This window comes from Melanerpes formicivorus, unplaced genomic scaffold, assembly GCF_026170545.1.
Source record: "Melanerpes formicivorus ecotype bairdi unplaced genomic scaffold, bMelFor1.0.p_v2 SCAF_126, whole genome shotgun sequence".
Classification (NCBI taxonomy): Eukaryota; Metazoa; Chordata; class Aves; order Piciformes; family Picidae; genus Melanerpes; species Melanerpes formicivorus.
In genome coordinates this window covers 582,840-601,393 of record NW_027142478.1, presented here as the reverse complement: position 1 = coordinate 601,393, position 18,554 = coordinate 582,840, and the positions used below count along the sequence as shown (strand labels likewise).

The window sequence follows — 18,554 nt, the reverse complement described above, 5'->3', positions numbered from 1 at the left end:
TCCCTTGGGAGCAAATGCCCTCAAAATTCAGGCATTGAGGCAGAGATATCTGAAATAAAAGCAAACAGACAGGATTTGGGTAACTTTTGGGTTTTATTGAGACAATTGGTCAATGGACAGAGGATTTCTTACCCCAGGGAGACACAAAGCATTGGGGAAGAACCAGACAGACCCTGGCAAAGCCCTGCCCAGCTCCACTGGGAGCTCCAGCTGTGCCGACTCAGCACTGTAATTGTTCTCATTAGCAATAATTGGTGTTCAGATGGGCAGGAGGTGTTTGTTGCTGCTGGTGTCCCCAGTCCCTGAGAACTGCAAAGGAAAAATAGATGCTTTTGGTGCTGGGAAGGCCTTCTCAGAGGGGTCACGATTACTCAAGAGATTCTAGGTGGATTTATGCCTCCCCTGCAGTGCAGGCTGCTCTCTGGTGTGGGTGCAGCGGTGCTTGTTGAGGGATCGCTTCTCGCTAAAGCTCTTACCACAATCAGCACAAGTGAAAGGATTCTCACCAGTGTGGGTGCGGTGGTGGCCAATGAGATGGCTCCTCTGGCCGAAGCTCTTCCCACAGTTAGCACAGGTGAAAGGTTTCTCACCGGTGTGGGTGCGGTGGTGGCGAATGAGAGTGTCCCTACGGCTGAAGGCCTGACCGCACGCAGCACAGCTGAACAACTTCTCGCCAGTGTGCACACCACGGTGCTCCGTGAGAGCTCGCTTGTTGGTGAAGCTCTTGCCGCAGTCAGTACAGCTGTAGGGCTTCTCACCATTATGGATGAGTTGGTGCTGGATGTATCGAGTACTCGTGGTGAAACTCTTGCCGCACTCAGCACAGGGGAACAGATGCTCTCCAGTGTGGATGCGGCGATGGATGGTGAGAGTGGAGCTGTGTTTGAAGCTCTTGCCGCAGTCCCTGCAGGTAAAGGCCTTCTCAGTGGTGTGGGTGAGGTGGTGTTGCCTAAGATCAGAGAGCTGTCTGAAGCGCATGCCACAGCTGTCACAAGAGAAGGGCTTCTCTCCAGTGTGAGTGAGGCAGTGCTGGGTGAGTTGGCCGCGCAGGGTAAAGCGCTGACCGCAGTCTACACAGATGAAAGGTTTCTGTTCAGTGTGGGTGCGGCGGTGCTGGGTGAGACTATAGCGCTGGGCGAACCTCTGGCCGCAGTCAGCACAGGTGACCGGTTTCTCTCCAGTGTGGGTGTGGTGGTGCCGGGTGAGAGCGCCGCGCTGGGTGAAACTCTGACCGCAGTCTACACAGATGAAAGGTTTCTCTCCAGTGTGGGTGCGGCGGTGCTGGGTGAGACTATAGCGCTGGGCGAACCTCTGGCCGCAGTCAGCACAGGTGAACGGTTTCTCTCCAGTGTGGGTGTGGTGGTGCCGGGTGAGAGCGCCGCGCTGGGTGAAACTCTGACCGCAGTCTACACAGATGAAAGGTTTCTCACCAGTGTGGCTGCGGCGGTGCCGGGTGAGAGTGCCGCGCTGGGTGAAGCTCCGGCCGCAGTCAGCACAGGTGAACGGTTTCTCGCCAGTGTGGGTGCGGCGGTGCCGGATGAGCTCAGAGTTCCAGCGGAACCTCTTGCCACAGTCACCACAAACGAAGGGCTGGGAGCCAGGTTGTGGGCAGAGGTGCTTCACTAGCTCTGACCTACCTGGGAAGCTCTGCCCACACTCAGAGCACTGATTCAGCTCTTTGGGTGACACTGAGGGACCTGCTCTGGCTTCATCCTCCTCCATACATTCTTCTCCCTCATCCTGGTCACCTTCATCATCATCATTATCCTCCTCTTCATAGTTGTCATTCTCAGCATCATCCTCCATCTTCTCCTCTTTTTCCTCCTCATCCTCCTCTACCTTGGCACTGCACATTGGCTTCTCCAACTTGATCTCTGGGTGCTGCTTCTCCTCCCAGCTCTTGTCTGGGTCCTTCTGTGAGGCCATGCTGTGGCAGGAAGGGGTCACAGCTGTGCAATAGGGAAGATGGAAGCACCTGAGCCCAGGACCTCAAACCCTCAGATCCTGCCTGGGTCATGACACTCCCTGACTCCCAACACCCAGCGAGAGGAGAGAATGCAGAGGGGACCTCAAACCTTCAGTTTCTGCCACAGTGTGGGCACAGACCTCTAATACCTGTGCTGAGACCCCAGGTTCCTGTGATCAGTGCCCTGAGGTACCCTGGGACTTACACATGGTCTTGTCCTACTCTGCTCGAGCCTGGTGGCATTGGCAGGGTGGTTCCTGGCCCAGGCCCTGTCCTTTGATCTCCCCTGGCTCAGGCAATGGAGGCAGCAGCACTGACCAAGGAAGAACAAACCACCTCCAACCTTCTCCCACCACCTTCCAGATCCCAACCCCCAAACATCACCTCCTGCTCACAACACACTCCCAGCAGCCTGGAGCATTCCTCAACTCCCACAACACCTAATGTGCCTCAGAGCTCCTGGAGAGGTGAAATATGCTGCACAGGAGGGGGTGGAGGCTGGGAGCTGCCCTTGGGGCTGGGGTCCTGCTGTTAACCCACTCTGGGTTTCTTACCTCTTGGGCTGCTCCAAGGGGCAGGACTGCAAATTCTGCTCTTCCACAGCACACAGGAGCAGGGATGATTGAGAGACCACTCAGCCCCTGACAGAGAGAAGCAAAGGGCTCAGGGGAGAGCACTGATCTGCAAGGGATGACTCAGCACTGCCCAGGACCAGGCAGCACAGCTCAGCCTTGCTGGGGGCAGCTCCCAAGCCCAGCAGCACAGCCACAGCACACAGCCAGGGCTGATCAAGATGGGAGACCTCAACAAGGTTGAGGCCGGATGTGAGGAGGAGGTTCTTCCCCATGAGAGTGGTGAAGCCCTGAAATGGGTTCTCCAGGGAGGTGGTTGAGGCCCCATTCCTGGAGGTGTTTAAGCCCAGGCAGGATGAGGCTCTGGCCAGCCTGATCTAGTGTGGGGTGTCCCTGCCCATGGCAGGGGGGCTGGAACTAGATGATCCTTGTGGTCCCTTCCAACCCTGACCGATACTATGATACTATGAGACTAAGTGCAGGCTCAGCTCCCAAGCCCAGCACACAGCTGCAGGCCAGCACCACAACACAGCTGCCTCCACACAGCCTCTCCCAGCCCTTGCCTAAAGCTTCCTCCCACTGCCTGCCCAGACCTCTGCTGCCTGCACCTGCCTTTGCCAGCAGATCTTGCTCTGGCCACAGCTCTCCTCCCAGGTCCTGCCCCCACCCCACACACTCTGTGCTCACCTTTGACCTGCACACACCTCTCTGCTGCCCACTCCCCAACAGAAGATCACAGCAGCCCTCAGGACACACACAAAGGGAGCTTCATGATCTCTGCAGATGCAGCAAAGGGGGAAGGGACTTGGGCAGCTTCTCGCTAAACCTCTTCAGCCCTCACTGGGATGCTGGAGGAGTCTCTGGCTCCTGCCCAAACCTCACACCTCCAGCACCCTTCACACACCTGCAGCCCAAAGAGACTCAGTGGAAAGGGTTTGGCTTCCTTCTCTCCCTGACCATTTCTCTCACCTTGCTCTTTGCAGTTCTCCTGGAGCTGCCACTCCACATCCCCAAGAGAAAAATGAGGTTTGGTGGGAGGGCACAGTGCCCATGGGCTGCTGTTCATCTCCCAGCTGACACATGCAGAGCTGCAGCACAATTCACTCCTTTCACCTCCTCAAATGCTGCCAGATTCTGCCATTTCCTGCACATACATTTGCCACCTGAGCCCTGGATCCTCTCCCCCTTTTGGGGGGACAAGGCCTAATTCCTGCCTGAACACTCCCAGGCCCTTCCCGCAGTCCCAGCACATCCATGGCCCTGCTGCCTTGGCTCTCCCATGGCCCGGTGTCCCCCATCTCCACTGCCACTGCAGCTGGAAGGGTGGAGTGGGAAATGCTGTGGCTGAGGAAGCATCTAAGGAACTGGGCTGGAAGCAGCAGCACAAGAATGGAAGGGGCCTGAGACTAAAGGCTGGGATCAGCTGGAGGGCTGAAAGAACAGCACCAAGCCAAGGGGGGGTTACAGATGAGGGCTGGGGAGGGACCCTGCAGACACCTCAGGCAGCAACTGATGAGAGCAAGGGGGACAGAGAGGGAGTGAGACCTCAGGTGACTCCTGCCATGGGGGATGGCTGGGCTGTGTGGCTAGGAGCCCTGAGTGCCTGCTTGGGCTGTGCTGGATGTCAGGAGGGGACAGGGCAGGAGGGTCCTGAGCCAGGCAGGATTTGGGGTTTCGAGCTTCTGGGGTCAGCTGCTGCCAGCACCATTGGAGGTAGGAGCCAGGCAGAGCCACACAGCTGCTGAACTAAGCCCTCCCACCCCCTGCAACCTTCACCCTCCATCTCTCCATCCAGTACTCCATCTCCACTCACTTGCTGCCCTCTAAGAGTCCCCAGGGTCCTACAATGTCACCAGGGCTGATCTACACAGACAGCAGGGCCCAACAGAAGCCCCTGGATGACAGCATGGAGAAGAATCCCTGTGGTGGGTGGAAGGCACTGGGATGTCTTACACCAGAGAGTAGAGACCTCCAGAAGGGACAGCAGAGTCCAGAGGGACACCACAAAGTGTCATCTAGCTTAGTTCATTCCCACAAGGCCTGCACTCAATCTCCACAAAGGAACAGCACAGGATCTCCAATCTCCTTTGCCCTTCCTCTCTGCTCCCAGGAACAGCTTCTGGCATCTCTTTCTGCAGAGGAGCTTTGAGGCCTTGGCAATGCTGCCAATTGCAGCCTGCAGCAGCCTGGCTCACCTGGGAGCTGCCTACCAGAATCTGTAACTGCAGCTCTTGGGGATGGGGGGAGGAGGGACAGAGAGGCATGGAGGAGGGGGAAGGCATTTGGGGCCTGGGGTTCTGGCCTGCTTTGGTGGAAGCTTTGGCCTGGGAGGTTTGGGTCCCGTGGCCCAGGCACACTATGGATTGTTGTGGATTGGATGCTTTGCACTGTAGGATGCATCTCTGAACAGCACAGCCATGGAAACTGCCCAATTCTATCCAACCCTCTGGCCACAGCTTGGCATCAACTCCTTTCACAAGGCTCAAAGAGAGCCTCTCTGCCTCCTGAAACCTAAGGTAATATCCTGCAGAACAAGTTGGAGGAGCTCAAGGGGACAAGCTGCAGAGGGGGCCCAGGGCAACCTCCTGAGCTTCAACAAGAGCAAGGGCAGGGTCCTGCCCCTGGCCTGGCACAATCCTCACAATCAGGACAGGCTGGGGGAGGAGGGGATAGGAAGCAGCCCTGCAGAAAACCACTGGGGGGTGCTGCTGGACAAGAAGCTGCACAGGAACAGACAGGGGGAGCCTGCAGCCCACAAGGCCAAGGGCAGCCTGGGCTGCACCAAAAGCAGCAGGGCCAGAGATGGACAGAGGCCATCCTGGCACTTGGCTCTGCTGAGACTTCACCTGCAGCACTGCAGCCAGCTCTGGAGCCCTCAGCACAGGAAGGACATGGATCTGATGGAGAGGACACAGAGGAGGGACACAAAAATGATCAGGGGCTTGGAGCAGCTCTGCTACCAGGACAGGCTGAGGGAGCTGGGGGTGTTCAGACTGGAGAGGAGAAGAGAAGACTCTGGGGAGACCTAAGAGTGACCTTCTGGTACCTGAAGGGGACTACAAGAGGGCTGCAGAGGGACTCTTTGCAAAGCCTGCAGGGACAGCACCAGAGGCAATGGCTTCAAACTAGAGTAGAGCAGATTGAGATTGGAGGTGAGGAACAAGTTCTGCACCAGGAGGCTGCTGGAACTCTGCAACAGGTTGCCCAGGGAGGGGCTTGAGGTCCCAGCCCTGCAGAGGTGCAAGGTGAGACTGGACAGGGCTCTGGGCAACCTGAGCTAGTGCAGGATGTCCCTGATGACTGCAGAGGGGCTTGGACTGCAGCACCTTTGCAGCTCCCTCCCAACCCAAACCACTCTAGGATTCTAGGAGTCTAAGGGCAGCCTCCAGGGAGAGCAGGAAGAAGATGAGGCAGAGGAGGACAAGGAAGAGGACAAGGAGGAGGAGAACCAAAATCCCTTCCAAACTCCTCCAAACCTCTGCCAAATTCCTGGAAAGCTCTTCCAGCTCTGCAGAGTTCATTCTGAAGAGAGCTGAGGGAGTTGCTAGGCTCAGGGATGTCTTGCACACTCTGCACAAATGCTCCAGAAGCTTTCCAAGAGCCCTCAAAACCAGCAGCACAGCTCTGCTGCCACACAATGCCAGGCTGCAAGGGACCCCAAGGCTCAGCTGCTCCAACCTTGCCAGCTGACACTGCACTGGGAAGGAGCTGGCCCAGCCCCCTGCCAAGCTGAGCCTTCCAACTCTGCCCTGCAGGGCAATCCACCACTGCCCTGGGGAGATGATTCCAATGGCTGACTGGCAGGGAAAAGCTTTTGCCTCTGCAGGGCACTGTGCCACTTCAGCTCAACTCTTGCAGCAGCTCTTTGAGATCTGCCTTTGGAGCATCATAAACTCTGAAGCACTGCAGTGCAAAGCAGCTCAGCTTCAACTTCCAACTGCCTGAACTCTCACATTTTAAATTCAAGGCAGAGGCCAGGCTCACACCCAACCCCCCAAGCTTAAGAACCAGCAACTAAGGTCAGAGTCAGCTCCCAAGCACAAGAATCCAGATCAGAAATGCAGAGCCAGCCCCCAAACTCAGAGCCAGCTCCTAAGTTCACATCCAGGCCCCAAGCTCAAGAACCAGCAGCTAAGATGAGAACACTTCCCAAGCTCAGGGCCAGCCCCTGAGATCAAGAACCAGCAATTAAGGTCAGAACACTTCCCAAGTTCAGAGCCACCTCCAGAGCTCACACCCAGGCCCCAAGCTCACAAGCCAGCAAATAAGGTCAGAACCACATTCCAAGCTCAAGAGCCAGCCACTAAGGTCCAGAACCTAGACCAAAACTGCAGACTCAGCTCCCAAGCCAGCAACTCAGGTCAGAATCACTTAGCAAGCTCAAGAACCAGCCCCTGACTTCACAGACAGGCCCTGAGACCGAGAACCAGACCCCAAGCCCAGAGTGAGCAACTAAGCTCAAAACCCCTTTCCAAGCTCACACCCAGACCCCAAGCTCGAGAGCCAGAAAATAAAATCAGCACCACTTCCCAAGCTCAAGAACCAGCAGCTAAGACCAGAGCCAGCAACTAAGGTCAGAACACTTCCCAAGATCACAGCCAGCCCCCAAGCTCCAGAGCCAACAACTAGGGTGAGAACCACTTCCCAAGATCAAGAACCAGCTCCCATGCTCAGGAGCCAGCCCCCAAGATCAAGAACCAGTTTCAAAGCCCGCGGCGGCTCGCGGCAGCTTCCATTTCAGCGGTGAGCTCCATCGGGGACACACATCGAGACCAGAAGCCTCGGAAAAGCACGGACTGCTGCTGTTTTTGACCTGAAGGACCCGCACAGCGTCTCTGCGCTCGGCAGGAATCGGCTTTCACCGATTCTCCACGTGTTCGGGATTGTTCGGGTCCCTGCGTGCCGCGGCAGTTTCAAAGCCCGCGGCGGCTCGCGGCAGCTTCCATTTCAGCCTGTGATTTCTCGCTCGGACGCGCGTGCCGCCACACTTTTTTTTAAAAAAAAGCAACATTCTCCAGTAGGTCCGGTGGGCAGGGCTAGCCATGGTGGTAACTCGCCGCAATAACTCCTTTAAAAAGTCAGTCTCGACTCAGACTGAGGGGGAATATAAGCAGATAGGTAGGTGTCATAAGCAAGAGGTAGGTGTCCAGGCATCTAGCTGCAGACAGTGCTGGAACCTGGCACTTGAGATGCAGGGTAGAGGGGACGGCTCCTGCTTTAGGTGTGAGCAGATTGACTGTCTGCTTAGCGTGGTGGCTGGACTGAAGGATAAGGTTGCTGGACTTAGAGATGTATGCAATTGCAGAAGGGTAACAAACCTGAGTAACCAGGCTCTGCAGGCCCCCCCAGCAGAGGCCAGTTATCCAAAAAGAAGAGGGGAATGGATGCAGGTTCCTATCAAAAGATGCAAGGTTAAACCTCCTTGCCCCCCCTCACCCCCCCCACTGCCCTTGGAAAACAAGTACGGGGCATTGGAGGTTGAGGGTGAGGTGATTCTGATATCAGAGGGCACGCCATCTGGGGTTTTCCCTGTGGCAAAACAGCCTAAGGTGAAACGACCTAAGGTGAAACAGACTAAGCTTAAACAGCCTTCCCCCGGCATCAGGACTTGCTCCCTTAAAAAAAAGAGGAGGGTAATTGTTATTGGCGATTCCCTCCTGCGGGGAACAGAGGGCCCCATATGTCGGCCAGACCCTACTCACAGGGAGGTTTGTTCCCTTCCAGGAGCCATGGTTGGAGATGTTACCAGAAGACTGCCTGGTATGGTGCAGCCCTCTGACTATTATCCCTTGATAATTATGCAGTTAGGGAATGATGATGTTGCAACCAGAACTCCCAGGGCTATCAAAGATGACTTCAGGGCCCTGGGAGACCTGGTTGAGGGATCAGGGGCACAAATAATTTTTTCGTCTATACCCTTAGTTGCAGGTGGGAATACCATAAGGAACAGGTCAGCAGCTGAAGTCAACAAGTGGCTTAGGGGCTGGTGCAGGCAAAAGAATTTTGGGTTTTTTGATCTTGAAAAACTTTCTGCTGCACCAGGCCAGCTGGCAACAGATGGAGCACATCTGTCCCAGAGGAGGGGTAAGATCAGAGTGTACGAGAATGGCCTATCCCTCAAAGGGAAAAAGATTCTGGGGAGGGAATTGGCAGGTCTCATAGACAGGGCTTTAAACTAGTTTCGAAGGGGGAAGGGGTTGAAACCAGTCCCCCCAGGCTGGGGTCTGGGGGTGATAAGCCAGAGCCAGAGGTGAAACCAGCAGCCCGGCTGAAGTGCATGTACACTAATGCACGAAGCATGGGCAACAAACAAGAGGAGCTGGAAGCCTTGCTGCAGCAGGAAAGTTATGATGTAGTTGCCATCACAGAGACGTGGTGGGATGACTCACATGACTGGAGTGCTGCAATTGATGGCTACAGGCTCTTCAGGAGAGACAGGCAAGGAAGAAGGGGTGGAGGGGTGGCCCTGTATGTCAGGGAGGCACTAGATGCCATTGAGACGGAGATTAGGGATGATCGGGTTGAGTGCCTGTGGGTAAGAATTAGAGGGAAGGCCAACAGGGCTGACATCCTGGTTGGAGCCTGTTATAGACCACCCAACCAGGAGAAGGATGTTGATGAGTCATTCTATAGGCAGCTTAAGGCTGTCTCAAGATCGCCTGACCTTGTTCTCATGGGTGACTTCAACTTGCCTGATATCTGCTGGGATCTTAACATAGCAGAGAAGTGGCAATCTAGGAGGTTCTTAGAATGCATGGAGGACAGCTTCTTATCCCAGGTGCTGCGAGAGCCTACCAGGGGCAAGGCTATGCTTGACCTCCTCTTCACCAATAGGGAAGGGTTGGTGGGTGATGTGGTGGTCGGAGGGTGCTTAGGGGCCAGTGACCACGAGATAATTGAATTCTCATTATTTGGTCAAGCTAGGAAGGGCAGCAAGAAGACCTCCACTCTGGATTTCCGGAGGGCGGACTTCAGGCTACTCAAGGAACTAATTCAGAGGGTTCCTTGGGATAAAGCCCTTAAAAACAAAGGGGTCCAGGAGAGCTGGTCCTGCTTCAAGGAAGAACTGTTGAAGGCTCAGGGACAGGCTGTGCCAATGTGCCGGAAGATGAGCCGCCGGGGCAGACGGCCAGCCTGGATGGTTAAAGAACTTTTAATGGAACTAAGGGAAAAAAAGAGGGTGTATCACCTTTGGAAGAAAGGTGAGGCAACCCGTGAAAAATTTAAGGATGTTGCTAGGTCTTGCAGGAAGAAAATTAGGGAGGCAAAAGCGCATTTGGAGCTTAGTCTGGCCTCTGCTGTGAAGGACAACAAAAAGTCCTTCTATAAATACATTAATAGTAAGAGGAAGGGCAGAGACAACCTCCACTCCTTGGTGGACACGGAGGGGAACGTTGTGATAAGGGATGAGGAAAAGGCAGAGATACTTAACACCTTCTTTGCCTCAAATTTTACCAGCAGGACAGAATGTCTTCCAGACAGCTGGCCTGCAGAGCTGGCAGAAGGAGCCAGGGAGCAGCATAGTTTTCCACTGTTCCAAAATGGGGTAGTTGGTGATCTGCTCAGCCGCCTGGATCCCCACAAGTCCATGGGACCAGATGGGATCCATCCTAGGGTGCTGAGGGAGCTGTCAGAGGAGCTGGCCAAGCCACTCTCCATCATTTTTCAGCAGTCCTGGCTCACTGGCGAGGTTCCAGAGGACTGGAAGCTGGCCAACGTGGTGCCCATCCATAAGAAGGGCCGGTTGGATGAGCCAGGGAATTACAGGCCTGTCAGCCTGACCTCAGTACCAGGCAAGATCATGGAACAGGTCATCCTGAGTGCAATAACACAACACTTGCAGGATGGCCAAGGGATCAGGCTCAGCCAACATGGATTTAGGAAGGGCAGGTCCTGCCTGACCAACCTGATCTCCTTCTATGATCAGGTGACCCGCCTGGTGGATGTGGGGAGGCCTGTGGATGTAGTTTACCTGGACCTCAGCAAGGCCTTTGACACCGTCCCCCATAGCAAACTCCTGGCCAAGCTGTCAGCCCATGGCTTGGACAGCAGCACTCTGAGCTGGGTTAGGAACTGGCTGGATGGCCGAACCCAGAGAGTGGTGGTGAATGGTGCCACAGCCAGCTGGCAGCCAGTCACTAGTGGTGTGCCCCAAGGATCAGTGCTGGGCCCTGTGCTCTTTAACATCTTTATTGATGATCTGGATGAGGGCATTGAGTCCATCATCAGTAAATTTGCTGATGACACCAAGCTGGGGGCAAGAGTTGATCTGCTGGAGGGTAGAGAGGCTCTGCAGAGGGACCTCGACAGGCTGGACAGATGGGCAGAGTCCAAGGGCACAAGATTGAACACATCCAAGTGCCGGGTTCTGCACATTGGCCACAACAACCCCATGCAGTGCTACAGGCTGGGGTCAGAGTGGCTGGAGAGCAGCCAGGCAGAGAGGGACCTGGGGGTGCTGGTTGATGGTAGGCTGAACATGAGCCTGCAGTGTGCCCAGGCAGCCAGGAGGGCCAATGGCATCCTGGCCTGCATCAGGAACAGTGTGGCCAGCAGGAGCAGGGAGGTCATTCTGCCCATTGATGGGTTGGATGCAATGATCTTGAAGGTCTCTTCCAACCTGGTCTATTCTATTCTATTCTATTCTACTCTATTCTATTCTATTCTATTCTAATATACTGGGACGGGATCAGGGCACCAGTCTGTACTTGGACAGGGCCCAGTCTGTACTGGGAGGAGGTCAAGAGATGCAATTGGTACTGAGAGGGGCCCCAGTCAGTACTAGGTTGGGACCATAGTATACAGTTAACATGCGGAGGGATGAGTAGGTACTGGGAAGGCTCCAGGGAATAAACTTTGTACTGGAATGGGACCCAGAGTGTCCTGGGACAGAGCAAGATGATGCAGTTTGTGCTGGGATGAGGCCATGTCTGCTCTGGGAGGGGACCAGGAGATTCAGCTTGTTTTGGACCAAGGCCCAGTCTGTACTGGGAGAGCTCAGAGAGGTTCAGTTTGTACCTGGAGGGGGCCTCAGTCTGAACTGGGATGACATCAGGGGATCAGTTTGCAGGGATGGCTCCTGATCTGCGCTGGGATGGAATCAGGGTTTCAGGAGATGAACTTTGTACTGGGGTGAGACGCAGACTGTGTTGGGAGATGGCAATGGGATCCCATTTGTACCAGGATCAGGCCACAGCTGCACTGGGATCAGGATATCCACTTTGTGCTGTGCTGGGTGCAGCTGGGGCTGGGATGGGGTCCAAGGGATGCACTTTGTAGTGGCACAGGAACCTGTATAGGAGATGGCAAAGTGATGCAGTTTGTCCTGGGATAAGACCACATCTGAGCTGGGAGGGGTTGAGGAGATGCAGTTTGTACTGAGATGTGACCAGGTCTGTACTGGGAAGGGTTAAATGGTTCCCAATTGTACTGTGTGGGGACCAGTCTGCATTGGCATGTGCCCAGGGAATGCAGTTTGTACTGAGAAGAGTCCAGGAGGTACTGGGAGGGCATAATGGGATCCAGTATTTATGAGACAAGGCCTAATGTGTAACTGGAGGGATTAAAGGGACCCTGTTTGGGCTGAGCCAGGGACCAGACTGCACTGGGAGGGCATGAGGGTGTGCAGTTTGTACTGGGATGAATGCATTCAGTACTGGGAAGGGAGGCAAGAGAGAGATTCTGTGCTGGGATGGGACCCAGGATGCAGTGCTAGAGGACAGTGGGATCCAGTTTGTACCAAGATGAGGCCACATCTGTACTGGAGGGGTAAAGGAACCATGTGTGGACTGAGTCTATACTGGAATGGGGTCAGGGTATCCACTTTGGATTCTGAGGAGGTGCAGTCTGTAATGGGAGGGGATTGGGATATGAAGGCATGAGGAGAACTCCTATTCTGATGGCAGTGCTGCTCTGGAGCACAGCTCTGTCCCACAAGCAGCCCTGGCCTGTGCCTGCCTTGAGTGCCAGCACTGCCACACAGCAGCACAGAGCCCAAGCTGCCAGAGCACCCAGGCCTTGCCCCAGCACAGAGGCTCAGCAGGAGAGGGTGGAAGGGAAGAAAGAGCAGCTGAGGACAGCCCAAGGTCTGGGGCTGCCTGGTACTGCTGCTGTGCTGGGACTCTGCCCCTCCACCTCTGCACACAGGCACAGCCCTGCAGCTCCACAGAAGAACTCAAGGAACAAACTCAGAGAAACAACTCCCTGCAGGGTCCTTTATTGTTTTGAACACACAGGGAGCACAGCTCCTCATGTCTGCAGCCTCTGGGTCACAGCAGACAGGACAACACCAAACCAGAAATGAAGAAAGACATTTGTGTGGGAACAACATTCTCACAAGGGGAACAGCACCAGCAGCAGCCAGAACTCGAGTAGCCAGGCTGGGCCTGCACTGAGTTATATCAGAACTGTTCCGCAGGAGAACACAGAGAGTTTATTGCTTCTGAAAGCACCCAGGGATCAGATTGCTGACAGCAACCTTAAGCTCCTGGTTCCTCAGGCCATAGATGAGAGGGTTCAGTGCTGAAGGTACCACCGAGTACAAAATTGACAGCACCAGGTCCAGGCATGGGGAAGAGATGGAGGAGGGCTTCAAGTGGGCAATGGAGCCGGTGCTGAAAAACAGAGAGACCACAGCCAGGTGAGGGAGGCAGGTGACAAAGGCTTTGTGGCGTCCCTGCTGAGAGGGGATCCTCAGCACTGCCCTGAAGATCTGCACATAGGACACCACAATGAACATGAAACAACCAAAGAATAAACAGGCACTGAACACAAGAAGCAAAACTTCCTTGATGTAGGATGTGGAGCAGGAGAGCTTGAGGATCTGGGGGATTTCACAGAAGAACTGGTCCACAGCATTGCCCTGGCAGAGGGGCAGGGAAAATGTATTGGCTGTGTGCAGCAGAGCAGTGAGAAAGCCACAGGCCCAGACAGCTGCAGCCATGTGGAGACAAACTCTGCTGCCCAGGAGGGTCTCATAGTGCAGGGGTCTGCAGATGGCAACGTAGCGATCGTAGGACATGGTGGTGAGGAGAAAATACTCTGCACCAAGGAAAAAGAAAAGCAGAAATACTTGTGCAGCACATCCTGCATAGGAGATGTCCCTGGTGTCCCTCAGAGAATTGGCCATGGATTTGGGGACTGTGGTGGAGATGGCACCCAGGTCAAGGAGGGCAAGTTTGAGGAGGAAGAAGTACATGGGGGTGTGGAGGTGGTGGTCCCAGGCTATGGTGGTGATGATGAGGCCATTGCCCAACAGGGCAGCCAGGTAGATGGCCAGGAAGAGGCAGAAGTGCAGGAGCTGCAGCTGCCTTGTGCCTGGGAATGGCAGGAGGAGGAAGTGGGTGATGGAGCTGCTGTTGGCCATCTGCTGCCTCTAGCCATGGAGACCTGTCCAAGGAGGGAAAGGCAGTGACAAGTTAGGGCACACTTCTCTCAGCCTCATTGTAAGCCCTGTCCCTGAGCTGCATGAGGAATGGATCAGCTCAGTCCCATCACTACCAACCCATGGCAGAGTTCATCACAGCTTCATATGGAGCAAGGACGCAGAATTGCCATGAAGACTCCACTGGAGTCAGAACAGAAAGTGACCAACAGCCCAATCCCAGGGAACAAGAGTCCCATTGTGGTGAGTTGAAATTTCCCCCAACATTAGCTTTGCCAGAGCAGCTCAGTCAGAAGCAAATGAAGCTGTATTGACAAGCAAGAGCTACACTCTACAATGGAATTCAATGAACAGGTACAAAACATACAGGAGTGACAATATTAGACAGGTATTTACAATTAGCAAATGACATGAAACCCCCAGGTCAGAGACCAGGGAAGCTGTTTCACTGCCCCTAAACCCTATCCCCCTGTTCCAAGAGAGAAAGGAGTGAAGAGAGAAAAAAGCAGTGGGTTAGACTTAGCCAAGGCCAGCCAAAGCAGGTGATCTCTCCTGAGCAAAGCAAAACCGCTGAGATCAGAAGAGGAGAGAATTGTTATGGTACAGCTCCTCTTGTTCCAGATATTTATCCAATGAATTTGTTTAGAATAATCTTTTCTTTTCCTTTTTACAACAAAGAGTGATCTATTTATTTTGTTTCTACTTTTCTGCTCAAAATCTGTAACTAAATTTTAAAGGCATAGCCTAAAACCACCACACCCATGGAGAGGTGGAGAAACAGGGAGCAGGCCTGCAGTGCTGCTGAGACAGTGAAGGGAAGACAGAAAGGCAGAAGGGCTGGGGGTGAAGCCTTCTCCTTCCCCAGCTCTGCTCACTGCTGCTCACAGGATGGAACTGAAGGGCTTTGGTCCTTCTTCTGTGTGCACTCTCCAGGAGCCTTCAGCTGAGCATCAGGTGCTGAGATGGAGATGCCTCCAGGAGCTACAGCTGCAGTGTCCTGCACCCACAGCCTCACCATGTCTGTGACTGCGGTGAGTTCTCCTCCAGTGAGCTCTCAGCATCTACTGCAAGAAGGGGGCCGCTTATTCGACCAATTTGATCAGCGGATTCCAACTTTATTGAGCATCAGACACATCTTATATACAGTTTGCTATAATTATGCCCACTTGGCAACATACTATTGGTTGCTCTCTAAAAGGTTACATCATTGTTTTCACAACTCTGTGGAATTCTTCTATCCGGCCTAATTGCTCTCTTTCCCAGATCTCGCCTCCTCCTTATCTTGCTTGCCTCCCATCTCAGGGGCAGCTGGACTTCAGCATACCAAGCAATCAGCACTTTCTCACATCTCCTACTCTGCCACTGTATTATCAACAGAGAATTCTTCAAGGCCTGAATTGCACAGGTGTTCCTGGCACCCATGTCCCCTCTTGCTCAAAACAAACCCCAACAACAATTCCCCCGTTTTTCTTTTGTGCAAGTTAGGCCTTGGAAGTTATTCTTTGAACACTTTGCATAATACAATTATAAACAAGTTTAACAATAATCAAAATGAGTACAATGATACCTAAGAACCTTAAAACTTACTACTATAATTAACAAACACATTTACATTAAGTCTGGGTATCCCTATCAGACATGTCTGAAAAAGTTCAATCAATTCATTATTACCTGTTATATTGCATCTTTATTTTCTCTAGGATGGTCAAAAATCATAATTTGTTTAAGGGTAGCAAGATTTCTTTAATCTGTAAAGGTAGATCTGGCCAGGCTCTAGCTTCACAGACAGAAAACTTGCAGGCAATCATCAAGAGCAAAAGAGCTTCATTGCCTTGCCCAATATAAAAATTACCCACAATAATGTGTTTTTGCTCATCCTAGTAATACTAATCTCTTATTGGTACCAACTTCACCCAAAAAGCAACCTTACAATAGTTTTCTTCATCTTATATAGTTTCATCATCTATATAAGCAAACTTATGCTAAATAGAAGGGAGGCATATGATAGTCTTAGAATAGGTGGTCAAATCCCTTCTCCCTACATTCAGTGTGGTAAGGGTCAAAGCATCCACTTTCACACATGCTCAATTGTGCAGGCTTCTTATCTGAAGAAAACAAATTCCTAGTTCTGAATGTTTATCTTTAAGACAGCTCCTTCTCAGCCGTGATGTCTCCAATTAACCAGACAGTGTCCTTGCAAGTCTGCAAGAGAGGTTTCTTTCTCTTTACCCTCTAAACAGGCCTCACAAGATCCTGACCCTTAATCCCAGTGCCCTCTAAGTCTTACAATTTTAACACAAATCACCAGTATATTCATCACAATTCCCCCCTTTTTTTTCTTTGTCACCATTGATTTGTGTTAAAATTTCCAGATATTTCAGAACCTTCTTAATTGGATCATAATTAAGTTCATCTGTTCTGATCACATTCTGATCATAATTCTCTACTTGTAACTCGTTGACATGAGCAATCTTACTTAAAGGTCTTAGTATTTTGTAACAACAATTGCAGAGTATTATGCATAGCAATATTACAATTATTCCAACAATATTACAAACAAATGTTTAAGCCAATTTAGGTTTGGTAACCAGAAAGTTAACTTATCCCATATTTCTTTAAATCCACAAGAAGTATCATCTAAAGAAATCTGATGTAATATCTGATTGTGGTTTACAATCGCCTGTAAATCTGTTTTCACTCGTTCGTCTAGATTAACATAACTACAACAACTTACATTTATGACTACACATACACCCCCTTCCTTAACATAAAGAAAATCCAAAGCTAATCTATTCGGAGTAGATATTTTCGAGAGACTATTGATTTCAATTTGCTGCACTTTTATTGCATCTATGCTTGCATTCATCATGATTTCAACTGTAGCAGAAAAATTTACTATTGCTTTTTCTTTTCTCTCCGGTCTGATCAAGATTCCACACATGGGAACGTGGTTTTTGATTTCGATTGGACTACTTATGTACAAATAGGGTTAGGATCAAAATTAGGCTCCACCAAGTATATGTGAACTCTGCCTCCTCGGCCTGCTGGGGTGCAACCAGCAGCCGGGTGTATTTTCTTCTCGGCAGCAGTTACATTCTTCAGGAGCCCTACAGATTTTTTAACTCCTTAACCCACTTCAAAATTCCATTTGGAGTCTCTTCTCTACTTCCTTGGTTAGTTCGTTTACCATTTCCCATTGTGCTTTTGTTATTTCAATTCCTCTGCCTTCAAAATCTTATGTCTCTTACTTTTCCTTTTACTAATCCTTTTAATTATTCCTGAGATTTCCCAACTAAAATTTCTCTAGTCTTTATTTCCCACTTATGCCAATCCCTTTCAATAATTTTCCATGGGGATTTAAATCCTTTTCCTCACCACAAAATAGGTTTTCTGTATTTACCAGCCCAAACTGCCTATTTTCAAATTCAGCATTCAGGACAAAATTATTTTGATTGATGCTTTTGACCCCAGATTATCAGAACAGTTATTGTGATCGATGTTCGACTTCATGGGAAATGCTGTTTCCTCTCAGTCTTGGTTCTTCTGCACATTAGTGAAGGAATAGTTGTTAAAATTAATACCTATTTACTACAAACCTTAACTTATGCTAATACCAAAAATCCTTAAAACCTTAAAAAACTATGTTAAAATTAATCCATCAAATCAGTGTCTAAAAAGAAATAAAATTGGTACATTAACTAAAAAACACTTTCCAAAATTAAAAGCTGTTTATACATTCCTTAACTATATTACATGGAGCTCCTTTGAAATGCCTAGGCAGACAACTAAGAAGGTTCGAACCAAAAGAAAATCTTACAATTGGAACTCTTAACTAAGTGCATACACCTTACTGCAATTACTATGTACTAAGTACTTATAAATACCAAATGCTTACTTATTCATTATGCTTATTAGAAAAACTTAACAAAACTCTAAATAACAAATCTCTGAAAGACGTTACAATCAGAAATGACAAAATGAGTACTGTTGCTTTAAATCAAAACAGAGTAGTGCGGCTAAAGCCGCTGCGGGGGAAAGGGGTGGGGGCTGCTGCCGTGGCAGCTGCTCCGCTGCTACTGTCGGTGCTGTCGGTGTCGGTGGTGCGTCAGCCGGTACCGCCTTGGTCGGAGCCGTCGGTATCCGCGGGGGCCGGCAGGGCTCGCGGGAGGAGTGCGGTGGCAGGAACGCTGTAATCGCGAGCCTCCAAGCGCTCCATTTTTTCTAAGAGGGGCCGTAAAGCAAAGTCGGCGCTGTTTGAATTCCTCGCTGCCGGTATTGTCTTCCGAATCCGAGCCGTCGCTGGCGATGTCAGAGGAAGGTTCCCCGCTGTGTGCAAACGGCAGTGGTGACGGCTGGTAAACGCGGTGTGGTCGCCGCAAGATGTATCGGGGGCGGCCCCGGTCGATCGGTCGACAGTTCTCAGACACATCTTTCAGCTGCAACTCAGGTACACCTGGCGCTGCATCTCGTCCTGACAAAGTTGCTCTAACTGCAGCAGCCATTCGCTGTTTCAGTTCGTAGGTTTTAACACAGTTCATGCATTCTCGCCACGACTTTTGCAGCTTTATAGCAGTTTTATCACCATCTATAACCAAGTCCCACAACTTGTTCCTGTATTCTCTCCAACAAGCTT

The 18,554-nt window shown here is 51.6% G+C and overlaps 2 protein-coding genes across 2 annotated transcripts in view; both read right to left on the bottom strand.

Moving 5' to 3' along the window:
• Nucleotides 1-262: 262 nt before the first annotated feature.
• Nucleotides 263-18,554, bottom strand: part of LOC137456512 (zinc finger protein 850-like) — a 231,161-nt gene continuing 212,869 nt past the window's right edge. Inside the window, 2 exon segments of the mRNA XM_068167976.1 lie at nucleotides 263-904; nucleotides 977-1,601. Coding sequence (XP_068024077.1) covers nucleotides 382-904; nucleotides 977-1,601 — 1,148 coding nt within the window. The 3' untranslated portion in view covers nucleotides 263-381.
• Nucleotides 12,971-13,741, bottom strand: LOC137456494 (olfactory receptor 14A16-like; the record flags this gene model as incomplete). The annotated part of the gene is made up of 1 exon (XM_068167958.1): nucleotides 12,971-13,741. A coding segment is annotated over one exon (771 nt), but the record flags the coding sequence as incomplete, so codon positions are not given.